General features: G+C 42.6%; 1 protein-coding gene across 2 annotated transcripts in view; it reads right to left on the reverse strand.

Moving 5' to 3' along the window:
* Nucleotides 1-2240: 2240 nt before the first annotated feature.
* Nucleotides 2241-24791, reverse strand: part of DCBLD1 (discoidin, CUB and LCCL domain containing 1) — a 46352-nt gene continuing 23801 nt past the window's right edge. The window contains exons 3-15 of one of the 2 annotated variants that reach the window (XM_066545786.1): nt 23337-23474; nt 22723-22774; nt 21918-21990; nt 20087-20220; nt 16045-16085; nt 14567-14782; nt 13390-13514; nt 11733-11880; nt 11537-11653; nt 9963-10053; nt 8786-8835; nt 7144-7263; nt 2241-4652 (exon numbers count right to left, since the gene is read on the reverse strand). In XM_066545786.1, the coding sequence (XP_066401883.1) occupies nt 4135-4652; nt 7144-7263; nt 8786-8835; nt 9963-10053; nt 11537-11653; nt 11733-11880; nt 13390-13514; nt 14567-14782; nt 16045-16085; nt 20087-20220; nt 21918-21990; nt 22723-22774; nt 23337-23474 (1823 nt within the window). In that variant the 3' untranslated portion in view covers nt 2241-4134. The remainder of the gene's footprint in view (nt 4653-7143; nt 7264-8785; nt 8836-9962; nt 10054-11536; nt 11654-11732; nt 11881-13389; nt 13515-14566; nt 14783-16044; nt 16086-20086; nt 20221-21917; nt 21991-22722; nt 22775-23336; nt 23475-24791) is intronic. The other variant, XM_066545787.1, reaches the window with a different exon arrangement.

Genomic DNA, 24791 nt, shown 5'->3' on the forward strand with positions numbered 1-24791 from the left:
AAATTCTCCTTTCACACTGTACTAATCACAGTGTAGGCTGGAGGTCAGTACAAACTTACATCATAGCTGACATTGGAAAAAAAAGGGCAGTACACAATTTTTATTATGGAAAATAATAAGGAAAAAGGACTGCAACAACATAACCTTGTCATTCCTTTGGTCTGGCCTGATTACAGGCTGAGGAGCCTTTAAGAAGCCCACTTGCTGAGCAAAGCTTACCAGATTTTGGAGAGAGGGTGACAGAAAAATACAGATGGATTTCTACAAGGTTACTTCTCAGTGGACATCTGATCCTACAGGACTGCTTTGAGAAGACAGACTCCCTTCTTAGAACTCTCTTCATTTTTGCACTTTTTGTTTTAATGATATCTACCAAACAGGTAACTACAGTTATATATCTTCTCCTGTAATGGGACCTATGGCCTGATATTCCCATCATGTGTAGGGCATATTTTGTGCTTCAGACAGGGTTCCATTAAAATCTGCCCATGGAGTGAAGGACTGCCAGTTCTCTGGCAGTCAGTGGAAAAATCTGAAGGAAGTCTGTATTAAAAACTTAATCTTCCCAGGTTTTAGCCATACCAATGATGCAGACCAGCCATGGGATTCACAAGCTGCTTCTAATGATTAGAATCCAGCCTCCTGTGTTTCATTTGGAATTTTTTTTGTGTTTTAAATATAAGGCACCAGCTGGAAATGCATATTGTCATTTTTTGGTTTGAGTTGTAGGTAGCTGACACCAATTTTTACACTTTCTTACCTCAAGAGCCACCTCCTTTGGTTCCCTCAGTCAGATGTGCAGTTACAGGGCTGCCCCTGTTCCCAGCAAAGTCAGAGATTTGCTGTCATTAGCAATGGCACAGGCAGGTCCTAAGTGCCAGGAGCAGTTAATATTTAACCTTCTTGTGGACTCTGGCTTGGCTTTTCTGTTCCAGCCCACTGGGAGTGTCTGCTCAGGGAAGAAGTTTGGTATCAAATCACCACTGAAAGTCTCCCCTCACCAGAGGATCAGACTCTGCTCTCACAGAATCTCTGAGATGCTGGAGAGAGGTCCAGAGCTAACAGGCCTTCTGAGTGTTGAAATATCCCAGAATGGTCCATACTCTAACCTTCACTGTGGAACAATAGGTTTTTAAACCTGTGATGTTTTATAAGGCTGCCTGTGCTATACCTGCATCTGGCTTTGGCAGTGAGGACAGGCTGATGCAGACAAGCTGGAGTTTGATGTATCAGTGTGTAAAAAGACATTCAGAGGATGCACATGAGGATGGGCACTGGCACTGGTAAGATTCAGGCATGCCTCTTTCATGCCTACACCAGGATTTTGTATCTCTACCACCATTAGGATAGAGAGATGTAGGGCAGGAAGTTTCCTTGCTTATCTGCTGCTAGGGTTGCTAAAAATTTCCTAGGCCAAGGTAGAGAGGCCCAAGGCTTTTAGTGTTAACCATGCTCAGCATTCACTCAGATGTGAACCATGAAGCACCATGGCAGTGACCAGATGTGCTGCCTCTGTCCCTGTCAGCACTAAGCCGCTGTGAAAGGAGGCTGAAGATGTCTGGGGATCTATTTTAACCCAGCTTTGCAGGTTTGTTGGGTTTCTTTTGACAGGGGTGGGGATGAAGGCAAGGTGCAAATTGAGACCAAACTTTCCATTAGGCTAAATCAGCTGTATTAAGATGGGTTTGAATGCCCCCAGAAATGGGCAGATGCTGCCAAGAAGCTTTTGACACTTGTACCATGCTGCAGATGTGCCAAACATGTGGCAGAAATATGCAAAAAGTTCATTATAATACAAGTAGTGTCATCTGCTGCCTAGTCCCCTTGCATTGCTGTGTTCCTTAGCTGCCTCATTAGGTGGGGAGTAGGCCTGATTACTGACTTGTTTGTCAAGTGACAAGCCAGGCTAATTAGTTGTGTGGGCAGAGGATTGGTTTCAAGCTCATCAGGAGGGCATCCTCATCCTTTCCTCAATCATACGCTTCCTGCAGCAGGGTTTGCTGCAGGAGTTTGTTTGTGGGTTCTTCTTCTCTAGAGCTTATGGACAGAAAATCTGGGCTAAATGGGGCACCGAGAGAATCTTTTTTTAGCCTGTCACACTGGAGCCGTGAATTGCAGCAGCGCAACTGGCACTTTTGCAGGGCGTGAGGAACACTTCCTTGTCACCCTGCAGGGTGTGTGGCGGGAGTGGGCGTGCAGCGATAATCGAATCACCGAGTGAAGTGGCAGGCCTGTGTGGCTGATTTACAAATACCAGTGTTCTTTATTTACACAGACATGTAAACAACAGAAGGTAAACAACACCGCCCAGCTCGGTCTAACAAACAGGCTGCTGCTGTTTCACTTCAGGACCTGAGGTGTTTTAGACATTTCACAGAAACTGTATTGACAGCAAACACAGGAAGGCTACGAGGTTACCTTGACTCTTTCTCTCTGCACGGGAATCGCATGCATGGTGCGGCAGCGCGGAGGAATGGCACCGCCTGAGGCTGCAAAACAGGGGTATGCAAGCAACCCACCCAGAGCTGGCCTTAAGTTCGGGTCTGGCCGGAGTCAGCAGTATTTGTGAGCAGTACCACTGCAACCAGTCTGTCCTCTGACAGCACTTTCCACCCAGAGGTCTGAAAGCACTCTGCGAACAGACTGATCAATCTTCGTTGCATCCTTTGCAAATCATCCCATTTATGTACAAGGAAATAAAGAGAGGGCCTTCAAAGAGTGGCTTTCCCAGAGCTCAGGTTTTACTGGTCTCGTTTCCCAACCTTGTGCTTTAAGCATAGCACCATTCTTTCTTCACAGAAGTATATTGCTTCTTGGCATTTTAGGACAAGCTTTTGAATACAAAGAAATGCCCCAAGCACTGGAGGTAGAGGGGCAGTGGACGGTCCCAGTCATGACCAGAAGCTGCTCTGCTCCAAAGCTGCCCCTGCTGAAAGAGGAGCCAGCTACTGTGCGATACATTGCACCCAATCCCAAGCTTTTTCAAGTTTGTCTGAAAACGGAACTAAGGGAAACATTAGCTGCAAAAGAAAAACTGTTCAAAAACAACAGTGCTGATGTGCTGTCTTGCAAATTTAACTGCAACAGTAACCCAAACACACACTGTGTTTCAGTTAGTTGAAATACTTTTAACAGAAATGTTACACTAAATTTGTAAGACAGAAAAATATCTAGTGGAGAAATTAAGAGTTCAGGAAGTTTGCTGCTTTGTGCCAAGGAACAAATTTCCTTAAAGTTTTAGCAGCAGAAAATTGGCTAGGGCTTGAACAGCACTGAGTTCTCAGCTGTAAATTCACATTTTGGTTACACACACACTTCCTAAATAAAAAAATTAAAATAATTTCTCCAGATTAACTGGTATTGGATATATTGTTTGGTTCTGTTTTTTTGGTTTGGTTTCTTTTTTATTTTTTTTTTCCTGTTGTGGAGTGATAACCATGGCTTGAACCCAAAACCAGTTTCAGCCTTTCTACCTGTTTTCTAACATGAATTGCAAGTTCGATGGGCTCAGCTTGTATGCTAGATCAAATTCAAGCATGTGAGAATTGCTGCTAAAAAAGCAGCTGGGAAGTTGTGTTTGAGCACAGTATTTAAATACTCAGCTGACTTCTCTCATGCACATTATGCAGCAAGAAGTTTAACTTCTATCCTCCTAATTAGAACTACAGCCCTATCTTTAGTTATCATAGGAAAGGAGATGAATCAACACAACCATAACATACACCATTTACAGCTGCCAGTACAGCAGCAGGTAAGATAAAGACAGAAAAAGAGGACTGTTTTTCTTAAATAGTCATTCCTGCAATCCTTTCAAACCCCCAGGTGAAAAGGAAACCTAAGAAATTCTCCTTAAATAAAAGCTATGTACAAATTGCACACATTGCAAACGGAGCACTGAGATCAGTTACAGAAAATAAGATGTACAGTCTTCACTGATAACATCTCTCTTGCTATAAACAGTGATAAACAGCATATGCTTTCTTCAGATGTCAGAACCCAGCAAGACAGCAATATTATGTACACAGGGCTTGTTTGCCTTCTGCCTCCAACAGCAGAGCCCCTCCAAACTCTGTTTTCACTTCAGAAAGCTGTGCAGCGACGTTCCTGCGCACCGTGCCGCTGCTGCTCGGCAGATCACAAGAGAGCTGTCATTGCTGTCTGGCTGATGGGCTTTAGGCAGTCTCTGGGCGTGGAGTACCCCTCGCCCCCGAGAGCACTGTGCTGGGGCTTCTGGTAGTCTGTGCTGTAGCTCACGGAGGTCAGAACACCATTAACTTTGGGTTTGTCGTAGTTTATGACACTCTGGGGTGTCTGATAGTCTCCGTTCCTGGTGTCGGTTTTGCAGGAGCTGGAGAAGCTGCCAGCGGTGAGGGAATGTATCTGAGACGAGGCGACGGGAACGTTATAGCCGTTCTCAGGGGGGAAATTACCTTCTCTTGCTATGTGCCGCTCTATGATGGGGGTGGCGTACTCGGGCTCCTGGCTGGTCAGGGGCAGAGCATATTCATGCCTGTTAGCTCTGTGAGGGCAGTGATAGTGATTTTCAAACTCAGAACTCCCCCTTCTTCCCTCCTCTTTGGTGTCCATGGGGCGAAAAGTAGATCCTTTACGTGTTACCGTCCCAGTTCCGATCATGAGAGGCTGCTGATAATCTAAAAGGAAGCATGAAATGCTCAGTAAGGCATAGATTGGTTATCTTATGTATATAATACTTATGCACAGATAGGTATTTTATGTTGAAAAGCTACTCTGTTTTTGTATCAAAAGTGTGGTTTTTGGGGGTGTGAGGAAACCTTTCCCCAACACTGATCCTATAACCTCCTTTAGCGAGCAAGAGTTGCAGAACATAGCAGAAGCTTTTCCACAGAGAAGGTCCAATCTGCCACCTCTTTTTCTACTCTCTCCCTCCCTTTCCCTACCTACCCCCCCAAATAAATTAACATTTCTGGAGTATACTTGAAAGCCCTAAGAAAGAGTGAGGTCAACAAAACATTAACAACAAACTGGAAAAAGGACATTGCATGAAGATCCACAAGCGAGAAGTTCTCCAAAATGAGTGTTCCACTTTTGGAATAATTAAAATGCCCAGAGGATTCATAACGAGCCGGCTTTATTTAAAAGGCATCTCACAGCAGCTGACTGACAAGAAGGATGAAGTTAGGCAAAACGGCAGCCAAGAGAGTCAATGGAAGTGTGAAATGTGCTAAGCCAGCTCAGCACGGCTGCAGGCGTGCCAGGGGGGATGAGCTTGGGGGGAGAAGCGGGAATGGTGCTGCCGGAGGGACTGGGCAGTCACCCAGTCAAGGGGGATGGCAGGGATAGAGCTGGCCTAAGGCCTGAGCAGGAGCAAGGAGTGAGATGGAGGAAACATGGCCACAAGAAGCGCGTGCTTGCACCTCTAGCTAAGGTAGGTGCCAGGCTGTGTGTGAGGAGGTCTGAACGAGAAAGTTTTCTGAAAAAACAAGCAACACTGTTATGAGGAAAGTGAACGTTCTAACTTTCTCGCTTTGGCGCTGGTGACAATCTCGTACAGATACCAAGGGTGGCCTGAACAGCTCTAGTAAATGACACTGCTAAAGTGTGGTGTTTGCACGCAGGCGTGAAGAAGTTAGCTCGGTTTCTGTTCTGGCATCGCGGTTCATCTGACATGAGCGTCGAATTCGATCCCATATGTCCTGTGAATCTTTTTGGCAGTTTCTGGCTGGGTCCCAAACTTCAGCTTGTAGGGTGAAGGTGTTATGATATTTCTCTAAGTAAGTAGTGCAGCTCTCCCCAGCATCGCTGCCACCATCCCCAGAAATCTCTCTCGCTCAGGATGGAGCATCTCGGCTTCCTCCTGGCTGCCTTTGGGAGCCAGCAGGCAGTCTGAAGTGAGGGAATTCCATGTAGCATGAAAACCTATATGCAAACTGTGTGCTCCCTGCAATTAAATTATTAAATGGCACATTTCTAGGTTGCATCCACATTCTTATTTCATGGCTTTTTAATTTCAAGGAGACTGCAAGTGAAATGCTAAGGCTGGGAATATGCCTGAGCCAGGCTGAGAGTTCAGACTTCCCATAAACACAGCAGGAGGGGATGGTGGAGAGAGCAAAGACTTCCCAGACATGGCCAGGGAACCAAAAAAACCATATTATGTGAGCAACCTTTATTCGTTCTTTTTCCTTAAAGCTGCTTTATAGGTCTCTGCATATTTATATTGAAAGTTTCTATAAAGGATTGAAACTGTCTTTGAAAGATATTGAGAGCAGCACCATATGGAATTACAGTAACCATCCATTTGTTTTTTAAATGTATTTCTCTGCCAAACACAATGAAGAAATTCTAAGGAATTTCTAAGGTCTGGGGGCTGGAAACAGGAAACTAATCTTTCTTCAAGAGTGCTGATTACTGATACCATGAAATGGCTGGTCTCACTAGCCTTACCAGACAAACTAGACTAGGCGGGGATAAGATGTGCTAAGAGGATGAATTAAAAAATCATCCCTTTGGGATGCAAATAGTACTGATGCTCCTTCATTGGGATTTGCTCTATCCAAACAGTGACCTGGAGCCAAAGTAGCACAGGAAGAAGTGCTGTGGTTGGCTTACTTCTTCCCTCTCACCTACCTGCCTCCTCTTCAGGAGGCCTGATCTGCCAGATAGTTCAGGAAAGCTGCACAGGGATCTGAGCACAACTTCCAGCTAGGCATGAAATCCCACTATAAACCAAGTAAGTAATTTTTCTATTTGATCAGCAGCAAGGGGCTGATCATTTCTTTGTTCCATTTCCAGAGACACTTGTGTTTAAATAGAAACACAAAAATTAGTCAGCAAAGGGAAGCAATCCTATCCTAGGCACATTCTTGCACTTTATCCATGCCTGAGTGCCCTCCATCAGTATCTTCAGCTGCAACTCTTTCAGAGTCAGGAAATTTTTCCAACAACTCCACAAAAACAAAATTCCAAAACAGTGGGCCTTTCCCTCCCTAATATATTTATAGCTGCTTCACTATACATTTGGGATGAACATAAATAAATCTATTCCTGGGCCTCAGTTTGCATAAGAGCTGAAGCTTGTCACACTGCTGGGCCATCCCTCTGCCTGTTACTGGCTCTGCACACAGAGCAAAAGGGATGGATCCGAGGGGGAGCAGCTGTTACCTGCCATGTCACTGGTGACCAGATCCAGCTTTTGTGGTGTCTCCTTCTCATTATTATAGCTGATGGTAAATTCGGTTGACTGATGTCTGGTAAAGGGCTGCTTGATTTGTTTCCAACAACCTGTGAAAAAGAAATTAAAATAGAAGGCTTATCAGCAAGTTAAATGCTTGGAATCAGAAGACTTACCAGAAAGTTTAATTTTCGGTATACTCATTGCTGTCAATATATTGAAATAGTTTTAAAACATGACTAAAATGGGCTGTTTGTTTAAAAAAAGCCCCCTGAATATGGAGGGTGAAGGAAGAAGTGAATCATCAACTGGGATTTCCAAGTTTATATAAGATTTTTTTGGCAAGAAGGGCTCAAACTCTGTAGGTGCCTACAGTAATGCCTTAACAAAGTATATTGATAAATACCAACTTTAAGTCAGTTGTGTTTAGGCATTGAATATGTGGCAAAAATAATGCTTAAAATTTCTTCTTTTGCAGTGGATTAGTGTGGCTTCTGATTCATTGGTATCTGAGCACCTGCACTCATCAATTAACTTGTTCTCACAACATCCTCGTGAGACAGAAAAGAAAAACTCCTCAGTGTCAGGGACTTGCTGGAGCCTGTGCCAGGAGGTCTGGGGAGAGGTGAGCTTGACTCACAGCTTTGCAAGCCCCAAGCCTGGTTCACAAGAGCTTAGGAGCTTGATTTATGAAGCAGACACACAACAAATGAACTGACTGGGTAAGAGGTTATCTCCAATTTCTTGGGATTTGTCCTCATTAGCAAGTGATAAAGGATTATGATGTGACCTTGAAAAATCATATTAGCAAATATGATGTTAAGTACAAATTAATTTTCTAATGAGGGCGAGCTGCAGTGGGTAACAGCATTCCTTTCACTGACGTCAGCACCTACTGAGGGATGAAATTTTGGAGCTGAGCTATTGCAAAAGACTTGTCAAGAGACATATGAAGTGCTCAGTGGTTTGGGTTTTTTGTGGAAAGCCGAGTTTCAGAAGGATATTCCTCGACAGAACTGGTTGGCCAGGAAAACACCCCAACTGCCAAGCTGATGGGAACCCCACTCTAGAAAATGTTATTGAGCAAGACAAAGAAAATACTTCATCGGGATTTTGCAGTCATCTCCTAAAGCAGTGAGCTCAAGCCAATCCCTCATTCAATACAGTTCACTGTTCTTAGGCTTTATAAATACAGTTCCAGCCAGGAAGGGCAGTGAGAAGAAAATACTAAAGCCATAAAAAATGATTATCCCTTGCTCTCTTAGAGAAAGGCAATCCCCTCTGCTGTGGGGAAAAGAGAAGCAGCGATTTTCTGCAAAATAGGTATTTTGGAAGTGGGAAGGAAAAGGAGGGCACCTGGGAGCACTCTTACATGCTAATTTATGCACTCTGTATAATAGATCTTTTGTTAATTGCCTTTCTGTCATAGAAACCAAATTATATTGTTTCTCAGGGCACTGTGCTAGGATGACACAAGTGGGACTATCATTTGCTGTTTCCCTTGTATGAAGAGGTGAATTTGAATGAGGAAATGTGGATGCTATTTCACAAGCATTAAATGCTTAGCTGCATAAACCCCTTCCTGCTGGCCCAGTGGACAGGACAGGACAAAGTGCATGATTCTCCACTAACCTGATTTCTGAGTACTGGATAATCCATAAGAAAGTCCTTTGGCTTCTCGCCTGTGAGGAGAGGAAAGGGTTTATAAACATCAGTACTTAGAGCATTTCAGCTTCGTGCCTTAGCTCCAGCAGAGCCTTTTTATTTAGTGGCTGAGGACAAGGCTTCACTTTGAGTTCCTGGAGGTTGTTGTTTACTAGAACATCAGGCATGCAAACCAGCACTTTGACATTTTCTTTTTCTCCATCTATGTGCAAGTTGTGAGTGCTGGTGTTCAAATTTCCAGGGCTGGCACTCACAAGTTTGATGTGTCTATGTCTAGATGTTTCACTCTGGGCTATGTTTGGGTCTGCTCTTCTGAATTCTTTGGCTATTTTATAGATTTACTGGGAATCCAGGGCAGAGCTGAGTATCACTGGTGATGAAGCAGCCTCACCAGAGCATTGCTTACACTTCCAAATCCCATCTGCTGACAGAAGCATTTCCTGGTTCAACATGCAAGTGCAGGTTCATAGGAATGTGCATCTAGCAGGAAGCACAGTTAGCAGTGATTGTTCCAGTCCTCAGTCTTGTGAGATGAAATAGCTTCATTTTAGCTGCTTACACCAGTGTATGTGTGACTCCACAGAGCAGAGCTCTGCTGGCAGCCTGCTAGGGTAAGTGCTCTAACTTAAGGGACTGGGAAGCAGAAACACAACAGGAGGGAAATGAAAGAAAATGATCCAGATAGATAGCTCAAATCTTCCTTCCCTTCACTGAATTTTTATTTGGCTTTGGTGTGGTAAGTTTCCTGTCTTTGACTACTTTACACCTCAATGCATGTGGGTATATGTAGGGTGAAGAGAGCAGCTGGTTATGCACAGTTCTGACCTGCTTTACCTTCATTTTTCTCTGACTAGGGGAGGCATACAGTACGAAATATAATTTACAATGTCCATAAATGCACCAGCTCCTCTTGGTTTAATTTATAATTTGCATAGTGGTTCTGTCAGAAGGGCTTCCCCATATGTGCTACAATTTAAACCCTGCAGTGGGTACCCTCAGCACTGAGTTCTACTTTAAAAGAAAGACTGACAAACAGGATCAATTCCCAGCTCCATGGTAAGGAGGCTCTGGAAAGAGGGCATGGAGTTGGACAGGCTAGCTAGATACCCACAAATGCCTCCTTTGACAAAAACCAGTATCTTACTTGCGTAGGGCTGCGCAGATACAAATTCCAGAGAACAAGAACAGAAACAGCACGATGAAGATGGGGACAATTATAGCTGTGAGCTTTAAACCTGCATGAGAAAAAAGAAGGGATAAAAGTTTAAAAGGTAAATTACTCCAAAGATGGTAATTTTTACTACAGCAAAAGGTAAGATAATGTTGCAGGAATGCTTCTTGAAGAGAGCATGAGAATGTACAACTGTAAAACTAAAAGACAATCCTCAGCCATGGTTGGATGCCATGGACCCGTGTGGAACAATGTTGAAACAAAATAGTTGAATATACTTTCTCAAGGGTTACACTTGACTTGGCATCTATTTGCATCCTTACAAAGAGCAGCTCTTTCTTATTACACACTAGATGACTTTTAAAAACCCACTCATACACACTCTGTTTGCAGTTGCTTATAAATCTGCCAAAGGAGACTGCAATTTTACATGCCAAGTATCTGGCTCATGCTGAACTGGCTGAAACATTTCAGTCAAAATAGCTCAAAGATTTCCATGAGGGAACCTAGGGAAAAAATCCTGTTCAGCCACTGTTAAATTCTAACACAACATGCTTTAGAGCAGGGATTTGAAAATTAGAAGTGGGGTGGCTCTTGTGTCAGGAGTGTGCTGTTCCCTGTTTCCACAGACACTTTTCAGCTGTGAGAATAAGGCAGTAGAAGTGTCCACAGGGTATTTACAATTTAGCAGATGAAATCTCAGTGGATTTCATTTTCAGTGAACATGGATATGGTTTAGTCCTACCGCTGCACAGATGAACAGAGCTTTCTTGCTCTTGGCAAGCAGTTTCAGAATTTTTTTTTCTTCCACTGATTGCTTCTTACAACTATTTTTTTTCACAGAGGCATTTCTACAACTATCAGCTACCTAATGGGTAGTAGCATTTGGTACAGTGGGTCTGGCAATTCCTGCCTGGCTATGAGCCCGCCAAACAGTCAGTATAAGCACCAAATTTTGTTTGTTTGCTTTTTAAAGTCTAAGAAGTTAGCTCCACAACATTAAAGGATGAAGACTGCAAATTCAGGGAGTATTACACAAATTAAGGTTGTCTGAGCCCCCATAAACACAGGCATTATGGAAGAGTGTTTAATTAGACAATCAGGCACTGCTGTATGCTGCTTTCAGCTGGGAACTCGCTCTGGAAGGAGTCATGGTTGTGTGGAGGTAAGATAACACTTTAGTGAGACAACTACTTCACATACTAAAAAATTCTAAAATACAGGATGAAAGTGAGGAAGAACTGTACCAAAAATTGCTGCTGAGTGCTCACTGTATTCCCTTGAGCCACCCACCAAGCATGGCAAATCAACCAATATGACAGGGAAACCAAAGCCCAATGTTTAACACATCAAGGAAAATTAAGGCTTTCAATCTCTTTCTGTGCCTTAAGACAAAAAGAACTTATTGCTCCTCCCTCTTCTCTCTGTCATTATTAAAGTCTGAAGGGAAAATAAAAGTTTTGATTTGTGAGAAAGTTTAAAGTTCACTCAGACTGGGCTGAAGACATGATGCATCCTAGAGAAAATGCAGCACTAGGTAGTATTACCCAAGCTAGTTTCTTCGGAGGGGATGGGCTCTGTAACAGTCCTGTCTTCTTTTCCAAGGGAGGTTTCTGTGCTCTGACTCGGTTTCTGCCACATGGAATGCGTGAAGGAGCTGTTGGCTGCAAGAGAGAAGGGGGCATCAGTGGCACTGGGCAGCACAGGGGGCTTCAGAGGCACCATGCACTGCTGAACCCATACCTGGCATTATTCTACAGCCCATCAGCTCCAGCTTCAGGGCTATCCTTTGGTTCCAGGTCTGAGGGATGATCCGCACGTAACGGGCCACGATGGGAGGGATGAAGTTATTGCGCACTACGTCACCAGCGTTGGAGTTGCCTTGGAACACCTGCAGCGAAAGGGGCACACACATTGTCTGCCCTGCTTTAAAAGTCTCTTTCTTCAAAGTGCTCCTGACATCCAACTTCAAAGATTTTCATTCTAAGACTAACACACTGATAACCTGGGATTCAGCCACAAGATTTTAGGAATTGAGAGTTCTGGAAAGAAATAATCTTTTCAGTTGTGCCAGATGATCACATTTTTCTGTTAGCTTGGAGGAGAAAGATTGTCACCGTTTCAATACTGTGTGATTCCCAGCTAATGTATGCTGGTATAATGCTATCATTTTTTATTTAAGAGCAGTGCAGCACCCTTTCTTGGAAACAGCAGATAGAAACATAAAAAGGTAAAACCTGAAGTGAACCATTTCTAGATATTTTAGTAAAATGGTCAGTTTTCTATTAACTACACAGTTGTCACTGCATTTTTATATTATTACCCAGAATCAGCTCAGCCCCTTGTGAAGAACAATCATCCTTGCAATATTAGTTCTTGGAGATGCTTCAGCATGATCTAGGAAAACCTAAAAGTCTGATGAGACAGAGAAGTGAGCTCAGCATATCTTAGATAAATTGCCAGGCCATATAGGATTCTGATGGGACAGGTTCTGTCATGCACCTTAGCTGAAACTAAGATTGTATATAATACTTTCAAAAGATATTTGTATATGACAAGTCACTGTGGGAAACTGCAAGCCTGCATATTTTAATAGTAGCTAAGCCTTTGCAGTTCACCCACTACTAGGCTGATTTGTCACTCTTTGGGCCAGCATCCCCTCAGTTTAACATTTAAAAAATATTAACACCATTAATGTTGGAAATTCCTTGCCATGCAAGCTAAGAAAAGAGCTAGCAGGAAATCTCTTTTCAGCTCTGCCAAGTTTTCAAAAACTGTCATCAGCCCTGAGGACAGTAGAGCCTTCTCCTGAGGCAAGCTGAGATCCCTCAGGAATGATGAGTGGAGGTCTGACTTTGAACACTGTGGGGACAGGGAGGGAGGCTTTTGGGATTTCTTTTGTTTGAAAGAAAACATGAAGTTTTCAGGGGAAAATGTTTTCAAACAAACTCCACCAGCAGCTCTGCCCTTCACTGGAGGGGTTGTTTCATTTGGCAGGGGGAGGTGGATTGACCATCCCAATGCATTTGGAGCTGACCCTCAGCTTTGCTGGTGCCATACCAACAGCATCCCTGGCACAGGCAAACACTGAGCTGAGCTAAGGACTTGCCCCAACAGCTGCTGTACAGCTCCAGTTACAGCACTTTTTTAAAAGAAGGGTGCAGACATACACATGCCTCCCTGTGTGTGTCCCACAGCTCCACCAATCCCTGGATAACTTCCTTGTTTCAACAAGCTCACTATCTACTCCACAGCCATAAATTACACTGGTGAAGACAGCCCAAGTCTAGACAAGTTTGAAACTCCTAATCATTCTTGACAGTGAAAGCTTGCCCTTCAATGTCAAGACAGCATAGGCATTATTGTTTTGTGTTTTCCTACCCTTCCCACTTTCCCTTACCTTTTCTTCATTGCTCAGAATCCCTTTGTAAGTTCTCCATTTTGAGTTGTTATTTTTATAGTTCATTGTAAATGTCTTCACATAAAAGTTGAAATTCGTGGATCCAGAACCAGTGGTCTTAATCCCTTTTAAGAAAATGCAAGAAACATTTTCATTTGCTATGTGCCTGTTTTAAGGGAACATTTGCAAATGCAAACACAGAAGCCAAAACAATTTGGAAAACTTGATCTTCAAGGTGTTAGTTTATTTTTCAAACTGTGTTGAAATTGAGTTTAAAAGTTGGGTGAAGAATGGAAATCTGTTTTAAATTGTGAACTTAGATCAATAGATATTTTAAACAGAGCACAAAAGGCTCAGGGAGCTGGGTCTGTTCAGCCTTGAGATGTCTGAGGGGACCTCATCAGTGTCTGTCAGTATCTAAAAGGAGTGTGCCAAGAGGATGGAGCCAGGCTCTGCTCAGTGTTGCCAAACAACAGCACAAGAGGCAATGAAAGTGATGCACAGGAAGTTCCACCTGAACAAGAGGAAGAACTTCTTTACTGTGGCCAAACACTGGAGCAGGCTGTCCAAAGTGGTTGTGGAGTCTCTCTCACTGGAGATATCCAAGAACTACCTGGACACAATCCTGGGCTATGTGCTCTAGGATAATCCTGCTTGAGGCTGGACCATATGACCCACTGTGGTGCCTTCCAGTTTTACTCATTCTGTGATTCTGTGACTCCAAAATGAAAATTGCTTTTTGATATTATGGTCTGTATTGGCCATCTTTACATCTTTAGCAGCAACTGTAATTTACATTTTTACAATCAAACCAGAAGATGGAAACAGGAATTTCTTTCACCTAGGCCTTGTTTCAAAGGCTGTGACTTTCACGTTTCTTATTGATTTCAGATCATCCACCCAGACTCCACTGCTCCGTGTGTAAGTATTTTGTTCTGTCAGCATGTTTACAGATCAGATATGCATAGCTGAGTTCAATCCTATACCCTCGTAGGAAGACCAGTCTTGCAAATAGTTTCTTGTTTTAAACAGGAAAATTATATTCCTGAGTGCAGAAAGTGCAGAACACTTAATTACATTTAACAAAAGAAACGTTGCATTAGTGCACTATCAGCTTTCCAGCTGCACTCAGTTTCTTCTCCAGCTGAAACCCTCTAATTCCCAGAGAGCGACATACCTGTAATTCTCTTCTTCTCTCCCAGGTCTATCTCCAGCCATTCCCGGCTGCTGCTGTGGTTGGAGGCCCAAGACCATCCTGGGACTTGTAGCCAAGCCTTGTCTGGGGACCACAGGAGTAGTTGCCCAAATTCATTGGTTTCCTCCCAGTAGGAAGATGCAGTAACCTGGCTCTTGGAGAGGAATCCCTCTTCCAGACTGAGAGATTTGTTGCAGCCTAGGAGTCCCCACACAGACAGGCAGAAGGAGTTATTTTGCATTTTCACAGGATATTTTTATATTAGGCTAGCAACATTTGAAGACCACCCACAACAGCAAAGTCAGACATTGCTGAATCTAGTGCTAGCCTGATGCTCTCCATTAGCTGTGGTGTTTACCAGTCAATTTGTAGCGTATGATCCAGTACCAGAGAGCTGCAGTCCCAATCCTTTACCAGTCTAACTCCTACATACATGACACCTTCTGACTACATCTGCTATTTTTGCCATTTAGTTTTTTAATCTCTGCACTTTTGTCTCATTCCTGTGAAGACATATTTTATTTTTAAATTTTTCCTTCTGAAACATAATATTTATGTTTTGAGATTGGCATTAACTAATTCTGCTGTACAAAACATTTCACAGATGAAGGCACTGTACTGAGAAGAATACTTTACTGTAAATATTTCGTGATTCCCACCTGCAATTAGGGTTAGGAAAGTTACTCATTAGAGAAGCTCCTTGATACAGCTGCCAAGATGTGATATCATGAAGATAATATCTGTGGGTAAGCACTACAAACTCCACCAAAGAACCCACAAAGTCTCTGCACATCAAGGTTCTTCAGAGAAAACAGGCCAGTGGAATATGGTTCAATGAAGTTAAAAATAATTCCTTGGCAGATTCAAAGGCCTATACATGCTCTACAGTTTTCAGTAGAATAGTAAATGATTTTATCTCACATGAGTGAAATATAATTCAAATGAACGAATGCGAACTTTCCCCCCCTCTTTGCTGTGTTTTATGGAAATGAACGGCTTGACAGATTAAAAGAGGGTTTTGCATCTTGGAAAGCCATAAACAAAAACGCCTTCTGTATCAGTGCAATATAAATATATTTTCATTTCTCCTATGTTTTCTTTCTCCGCTTATATGATGAAGATGGAAATTACAAATATCTGAAGAAAAACTGCTTTCATTTTCTGTAGCCTAAAGTACATAAAAATGGGATTATCTGATTGTCATTTTTCATATGCTGGCACCAGAAATGTAACAGCAGAATACTATTTCTGTTTCTCATCTATGTGTGTATGACCGCACATATTCTGTGTTTTTTCCTAGCTCACTTCAGATCCCTTCAATTTTTTTATTCACTTGCCAATTTTAAAAAGCTGTTGTCCTAAAATATCCTTCCTAGACACAGCCTGACATTCTCCTGATTATTTTTTAAAACTTTTACAGAAAATATTTAAATAGCTCAAAACAAAGCAATTTTTCTTACCATTTGAAGTAAACGTAAATCGCTTATCTGACAGAGAACCACTGTAAGAAAAGAAAAAGGTAATTCAGCCTCTCATGAGGTGGTCACAGGAGTGCTGAGGTAGAGCTGCACAATCACTGTTTATCCAGTAAAATATCTCTGGCCAGACAGCCACTTTCTCTGCTGGCTGGATACTGACCCCCTTAAGAGCACTCAAGTGCGTCTCTCACTGTGACTGAATTCAGGTCATTTTTTAATGGTTTTGAGCATTTTTTAAAGCTTTAGAGTGACTTCCCATTGCATCACCCTGTTACTCCTGCTGCTTGTGAAAGAGCTACACTTGATGGAGACTAAACCACACCAGCTCTGGCCATTCCTACTTGGGCTACAGGTGTGTCAAAGGATGGAAATGGGATGAAAACTACTCCTTGTTTTAATCTGGGTGGGAACCAGTTCTGTTATAACCACTGCCAACCTCTCCCATCAGGAATGGTTCTTTATGCTCCATTAAACACATCTATGGCTTCCTTTTCTTCCTCCTTCTGACATGGATTGTTTTGCTTCAGGGGAAAATTTCTTGGGCCACTCCACACAGCCCTGCACAATGCAGGACAAGATAAAATCACCACTCTAAGGGAGAGCTGAGTTTTCCTTGGCCTCTCAGGGAGCCGCTTTCTAATTCCCAAGGAGATGCCCCTGAGGTTTCATTCCAGAAGCAATGAATCCAACTGGCTGCCTAATAAAAGAAAAGCCAGGCTTTTAACATGAAATTAGTTTGGATTTCTTGAAAATCTGCCCCCTCCACTGTCACTTCAATTAGCTGCATGCATCCCTGGCCCCTTTTGAAAAGCCTTGGCTAGCGTGACTAAGCAGTAAAACAACTTCTGCACCAAGCATGGAGACAGTTCCCTTTTAGGCTGCTCTTTCTTTGTTTTTGGCCAGGAAAATTTCCCCCAAGCTACTGTCTGCAGCCTCACCACGGTGTTATATGTTTACAGGGCTATATGTTTTGAGAGCACTGCAAATGGGGAATAGGAAAGTAGTCCCATGTCAAGGTCAATAAAAACACTGCCTTTTTTTGTCACTGAGGGAAAACTAATGACTACAGGCAAATGAAGCCCTTCAGAGCTCGGGGTGGGAGCCGATTTATTTGAGCATGTAGGCGGCTGAGTAGCTAGAAGGGGAAACACAAGGCCTCCCTCCCACATCTTCCCCACAGGCAATCCTTGGGGGCAATCAGATGCACTCTGCTCACTTCAAACCAGTTCGACATCACAGCCAAAACAGTTGTTGATTTCTTAGTGAAGGCAAAGCAATTCATTTCAAGGGAAAAGAAGAAAATAAATACCTAAAAACCTACCCAAAACATCAATCACAGTGCTCCTTGAATACTTGTAATGAAAAAAAGTCAACCAGAACCCTTTCAAATAGAGCACTGCAAATTTAGCAAATAGAGGACTGCAAATTTAGAAAATCAAGGTTAGCACTTCTAAGGTCTACAAAGCTATGAAATCTGATAAATTTCTATTGTAATTCACTAAAGAGAACAAGCCAATTCAGTAAGTGGTAATTCATCAGTTTCCTAATGTAACTGTTGGAATTTTGTCACACAGGTTCCACTTTGTCCTCTAAGGGAGGGAATCACTCCATGTTCCTCATTTTTTTTTTCTTTTTTTTGCCAGAGCTGGTCTCAAGCAAACTTCTCCTAAGAATGTAGGTTAACCCCAAATCTTATCTTTCACTGTTGACAAGCACACAGCCTCTTGCATTTTCAAAGGCAAATGATTCCACGTGTGCAGAGGTATAGTCACAGGCCAGGCCATGCTACAGCACCTGTGCATTTGCACTGGGGCATCAGAGCTGCCCAATAAACCCAGTCATTCGGGCTTCATTACAGCATCTGGGGGTGCAGGTCTGCACATGGATCATGGGAAGTGAAAACCTCACACATGCTGGAGCGTAACAAACACACTGAGAGATGGAGTGGGGAGGCCAAGGTCAGCTCTTGCAGGGTGCTGGGTGAGCAAGACATAACTCCATGTTAACAACACAACACTCAACAGCTCGATGCACTCCAGCAGCAGCTTTTGATGAGGTCAATTTCGGCTAAAGTCGCTAAATAATTTAAACCTTTAATACTGAAATCCACTATAAATGAGATTTTAAAAGCTTGAGCAAGCTCTTATTTAAGGGCATCTAAAAAGCTCTTAAGGCACTGCTGCTCAAGCACCAGTTTTTCCGTGCAGGCACTGGCTCATCAGCAGGATTTTCTTTCAGCATGTAGGCACTGCAGAACAGGGAAGCCATGCAGCTTTGTAGATACTGCTTATAAAAGATTTTTTAAAGCACAAAATGCATTGGTTCATTTTCTTAGTAAACAGGCCTACTCTTTCTAGGAGCCCTTTTTCATGCTTTGGAACAAAAGCATTTCCCTACATACTCCAATTTCTGTCTCCTGGGCTCACACCAACAGTTCATCTGCTCTAGAGACTGTCCCAGCTGCCAGGTGTGGCAGAAACGTTCTAGGAAGTGCTGTACTGACACTCCCATTTTTCTCAAACTCTGTGCCCTCTAGTTTGTGGGCAGTGAGCCTGTGGCTTCCTGTAGAACCTGCAGAAAGCTTCTGTTGTCTCCTCAGGGCAATTCTGTCCCTTGGAGATGTGCATCATGCTCGAGGAGTGCCTCTGTCTGTCCCTGTAGGCAGGAGAGCTACAGGGGCTCTGCTCCTCCTCAGGGTTCTCTCTCAGGCCCTCACATTAAATGGGCTAAAGCCCCTAGCACGTGTACACTTGCAGAATTACACACTTCATTCTTTGACCACTGGCTCTTGTACTGGTGAAAAAAATACAAATGGGAATCACAATACCCTTTCATTATAAAATTTTATGTACTACTGCCCAAGTTACTCCACTGGGATTATCAAGGGTCACAAGCATACGAATGTATGTGAACAGTTCTGTAACATCTTTATGTAAGGTACAAAATATTTAATTTAGGGTTTCACTAAGCTGGCACGTGTGATGGAAAGAATTTGTATTATTTGTTTTATGGAGGGGCTTGGTGCCTGACCAGAGCTCTAAGTCCTGCTTTGCTTGAGACAAGTTAATATTAATTTTCTTTGGCAACTAACTTTAAAAAAAAAATGGAAAATATTTAGGCTGTACAGTTCTTTGGCTATGATCTACATACTACCCAGTTTTGTATACTCCAGCACCATTGTATATAAAGCATTTCAGTCTCTGCTGAAGTTTAAGCACAGCAACAGAGCATAAGAATGGCTTTTTTTTAATGAATGAAACCATGATTGTAAAATTGTCAGGAGGGTGTCAGAAATCATGGAGAAAACAGGAAAATAGTATAAAAATTACATATTGCCTTAGCTCTCATAGGTTATGGGATGGAAATTTCCCTTCTTAAAAAAGAAAAAAAAAAAGGCCCCATGTAAAATCCAGATAACATTTGAAAATTAAAAACTGTAAACCAACAGGAATGACAGAAGTAGTTGCTGGAAGGTCTTACTGTGCTGGATAGAGATTAGGGTATTTATTTCTACTTCAACAGCAGTACAATTAAAAGTTAGAAGATAAGCAGTAAATATAACAACCTTGCTACAAATATTCTAAAAGAGAAAAACTCTGAAGATGTCAAAAGCACAATGTTTAAGAAGCTGTTCATTAAATCCCCTATGGCTCAATGGCACTTTTTACTTATTTTTCCTAGCTTTTTTTAAACTTCAACACGAATTTATCATGATTTATTAGCTCATCGATTAAAGCTGTTTGTTGCAGAACATCATACTCTCAAGTATCTGCTAACAAAGCAATTTGTAAATATGTTTTGGAAGGAACAGAAGGGGGGAAAAACATGAAAATACCACCCTACATGGTATAGAGCCACTGAAAACCTGAAACCTCTTCCTATCTCCATTGCCAACACCATTTTAATAAAGCCCTAGAAATGCACCTAACATCTTTTGCTCCCCAAAATGGTGTCCCCGCCCGCTTGTGCAGGTGGTGGCAGTGCCTTGCGCCCGGTGCCAGCCCAGCCCAGCTGTGGTACTCACTCGAGGGAGGGGACGCCGTTGGCGACGGCGCCCTGGTAGCGGCTGATGCCCTTGTGCTGCGTGACGCTGATCTGCCCGCCCAGCTCGTCCGCCACCACGCCCGCGTGGATCGCTGACTTGCACAGCAGAGACGTCTGGAAGGCAGGAGCCCCGGCTCAGGAAATCAATCTGACAAGCTGCTAATGCCTTCCCTCCCAAGCTACCGGTATACAGGTGTTACAGCTCATAAAATCCAGCAGAAGCTCAAGAGGAGTAAGAGGCAGGGGTGGAAGAAAGAAGAGTAATCTTGGAAAAATATATGTCTCCCAAAGTAATTTTTCTTTTCAAATGAAAAAAACAAATGATCTGCTTCTGAGAAGGTACTGTAAGATTGTCACTTCTCAGGAAAAAACAAGTCAAAGGCAAGGCAACGCTTCGTTGGGAAGATAAATCAATAATTCCTTGGTGCTCTTGCCTGAAGACAGACCCATCTATTACTGCACTTTAGGATTTGAATTATGGTGCACATTAGGGGTTTGGCTATGTGTTGAGTAGCTGCTGCTGGGTTTTAAGTGCAGCCCATTTCCATTATCTCAGGTGGGATAGTGCTAGATAGATAGAAAAACACAGGCAGGACAACTCATGTGCCAACTAGGTGGCAATAACAGGGCTAGGGCAAAGCAGGAAAGGGACAGAGAAAGGTACAAAGGAAGCTTTCCTAGGGGCTGCAGGCAGAGGATGGTCAGGTTCACACCGGCCCAGTTTGGGCTGTGCTACTGGACAAGCTGAGGTGCTGGGCTGTCCCCTCCAGGCAGGGGTGGGGAGAGTGGAGGCACAAAGGCAGCACATCTCCAGGGGAGCCCTGCAGGTTCTTCCCATCAGAAAATCCTCCTTAATGGTGGAGGGAGAATTTCTTTTGCAAATTCCTCAGTGTAGATAAAATCTGCATGAGGTCATGCCATGCGCTGCTTTTCTGCCCTAATCATTGGAACCTAATCATTGGAACCAGAATAACTCCAGCTAATGAGAATGTAATGTGGCATTTCTTTGTTTCTTCAGCTCTGCCACTTTCCAGGCTGGAGCCAGCACGCTTGAATAACTGGATGAACAGGTTAAACATGAACACTGACTTTTTGGAAACTCAGTGACTGTGATAGGGTGGGATTTTTCTTCAGTGGTATGATTGGGCTTACTCCTCTGTGAGAGAGGTAAAGATTTCACAGACATGACAGGAGAAGAGTCCAGGGTGAGGGACTCAGAGAGGGCAGAGCTCTGAGCCATATGAACTGCGGATAAATGCAACCACTTCAACTTTTTCAGTTTGAAGAACAAGAAGTTAAAAGAAGCCAGGAGGTTGGTAGTTACCAGTGGGATGTGGTAAGGCAGTGTTTAATATTTATTCCATCTCAGAGCATATGCTAGGAATAGTGCTGGCATGACCTTAAAGAAAGCCCACGTGTTACTGAAATGTATCTTTTTCACATGTGGACACCAAACAAGTAAAGGCTAAAATCATATTATTTTGTACAGAAATATTTTGTACATGGATGAGCACTGCCTCAAGAAGGACAAACACTAGGCAGGCTTTTTCCAGAAAGCCAGAAGCCACAAGTAAGTAGGTATATTTGACAATCAGTGGACTTTGTTCTCACACAATTGATTTGTCTGTTTGAAAAGCGTCTCTGTGTGCTCATATACTGATAACTTAACTTATATACTGATAATAAAAGGTATAGCAAAACAGCCCAGAAGAATTACTAACAAAAGTCAAGCAGCAAAACTTGAAACCTAGTTGTTCTATTCTTGTTTCTTTTGTCTTTATAAATTTGCCCCCATTATCCTGTGTACTTACATCTCTATATCCTTCTCCAATGTTCCCAGAAATGTCACCTGCTATGTCTCTGCAGCCAGCAGGACAGTATCTGCTGTAGTGAGAGAAGAAAGGCTTGTTTAAGGCATGAACTGTAGTGACAGTACACACAAACAAACTCCTATAAAAGAAATGCTCTCAAACCAATAAATATTTTAGCAGTAATTTCTCTAAATTACTGATGCTCTGTTAGTGAGTCTAGGAGCTAGATAAATGGGCCCTTGAGTTCATAGGTGGACTGAACATAGTAGCATACAAAGACCTAGAAAAGCAGTTTAGCAAGGGCATTTATTTCTATTTAGTTCTCTTGTTCTAGAAATGCTACCACACGAGTTTTCAGAGTAAGATAAGCCTATATGCACATCCAGACAGCAGCCAAAAGAGCACAGTTTATTACCATTTCAAACCTATCACAAAGTTCAAGGAACCAAGAAATTATAGCTTGTCCTCAGATAATCTTGTATCAGCTGGGACGTGATCTGCTCCCAAAGGAAGCACTGGAATTTGAGGCTACTTTGAATTTCAAAGTGGAAACTCTTTTTACATATACCATGTAGATGTATGCACTTAATGAGAATTGCTGACAGCTCTGCAACTCCATTCCATCATTTTTCTGGGCCACAGTCTTCCATTCCGCACTAGTGCTTCTCACAACCAGCCATTAGACCATTACTCCAAAAAATTTGCTTCTCCAGAAAACCAAAACACTTTAACATTTTCTAACAATTGAATCAGTTGACAGATACTGCAAAGCAAGCCAGAATGCAGAGCTGCAAACCCTGTTTACCTGAATTCAGCCTTTGTGTAGTGGTTTGCTCGTTCCAAACACGTGATCAGATCTGTGAAAATTTACAAATGTCAATTCCAATTGTAGGATATAAAATTACAGACAAATATTTGCCAGAACATGAAATTACATTTAAAGACCTCTTTGTATAATAATTTAGCAATTTTATTAGACTGGAAGCAATAGCTATGGTTTTCTTTCATTCTTTTCAACTTCCCCTTCTACTCTTATGCTTTACACTTTCTTCAAAGTTGAACAGACCTCCAGAACATTAAATGTGGGAATGAAAACTTTAATCTCTCCTACCCCTCCCTTCTATCACAGTGTGATGGATGCTGGAGCTCAAAACACAGTGCAGCTTCCAGGAGAAGGCAGTATTTTCCCCTCCACTGGCCCTGTATTGCAAATAGTCTAGGTAGGATTTCAGCAGCTATTATACCTGGTTAATGTTACAACTGTTTCTTACACACATGCTATTAAAAATACCATGGCTCATGCTACTCTAGAAATATTTAGGAACAAACTTTTAGGCTAAAGCTCTATTCTGTAAAGATAATAATTAAATAGGGGGAGCCATGCCACTAATCTTCTACTACTTTTGGATATCACCTTACCTGGATGATCACTGCTGGCATAGGACAACAAAAAGCCTCGTCCTGACACGTGGGATCCACTCTCAAAGTGAATAGTTGCCTCATTGCTATCTAGAATGATTTCTTTGGGGACAGGCATCACATTACCACAGTAGGGCCCTAGAGACAGAACAAAGAAGGTTTCAAAGTTTAGATGACGTAATTAGGCTGGGAAAGTCTCGTGATTAGCAGAGAATTTCATAACACACTCATTCTCTTTCAGTATCAACCCAAATGTTGACAAAAGGGTTTTGGCTTCAGTCCTTTATGGGTATGAGCTCTAAAGCTACCCTGACAAGCAGTGGCCAGGATCCAGTTGTCTCTGCATGGCAGCAATTCCAGCATCCACATTTCTCATCACATAAGCCTGAAGAGAAGGATTAATGCCCTTCAACCTTTGAAGTACAGTGTGCTCACAACCAGCAGTAATTCATTAGAGAAAATGACACTACATTCAAAAGCAATCCAAGGGATCTAGGCAGGGTCCCTGAGATAAACCCTTCAAATACACACAGCTCATGCCATTGTGGCACAGCAGCCAGTCAGAAAGGATTAAGATCAGATACTGAGCACCTGGTTTTCAAGGACCTGCATGCCACAAGCCAGATTGTACTCCAAGGCAGTAACATTTCCCTTAGAAAATTTCCTAAGCTTTTTCCATTTAAAACCACATGGTAATACACAGTTCAAGTCTCTAGAGTTTTAAACAAAAAAGAGAGGGAGAGAAAGGGGAAGATGAAGGGAGTGGGACAGGGAGACAACAGCCTTGTGCATACAGTGAATTAGATAAGGGTTTTATAGCTACCAACTGCAGTATCTTGGAACAGTCTTTGGGACACTCCTTTCTTGTGACAGCAGGCATACCCAGGACTCCTAGTAATTACATTTGCTTCTCAGAAAGTCAGTTCCCGAGGGGAGTGTTCCTTGGAGACTGCCACAGTCTTTGCATTTGCCTTCTGTCACCATACCTGGGTGCAAACATTTGTCCCCAGCTGCCCTCAGGCACAGATAATACAGAAAATTCAAAGCAGTTTGGATATACTTGTTCAAATTTATGAGTCTATGTACAATATAAACTGCAAAGAAGAGGTTTTTTTAAGATGGCAAAGAGACTTTTTCCCCAGAGGAAAAAAAATCCAAATGACCCTTTACAAGCCCTCAGCCCATCTGTTCTGCTGAGGTGAATGACAGCTTTTGTGTCCTAAAGCAAGCCTTTGGGATGAAAAACGACCACTTTGATTTTTCCTAGACAACCTCATCTTGGTGATGGTGGCTACTTTAGGGCAACTTGGAACTGACTTCTGAGACACAAGTAATTACATTCACATCATGACACAAATCTGATGAGTGATACCCATCATAACAGGCTCCTAAAATCTTCTTCATTTTGCTTGGTGCTCTGGGTTAGGGAAGGGGCTCTTTTCCAAATACTTCATT

This window comes from Molothrus aeneus, chromosome 3 (assembly GCF_037042795.1).
Source record: "Molothrus aeneus isolate 106 chromosome 3, BPBGC_Maene_1.0, whole genome shotgun sequence".
NCBI lineage: Eukaryota > Metazoa > Chordata > Aves > Passeriformes > Icteridae > Molothrus > Molothrus aeneus.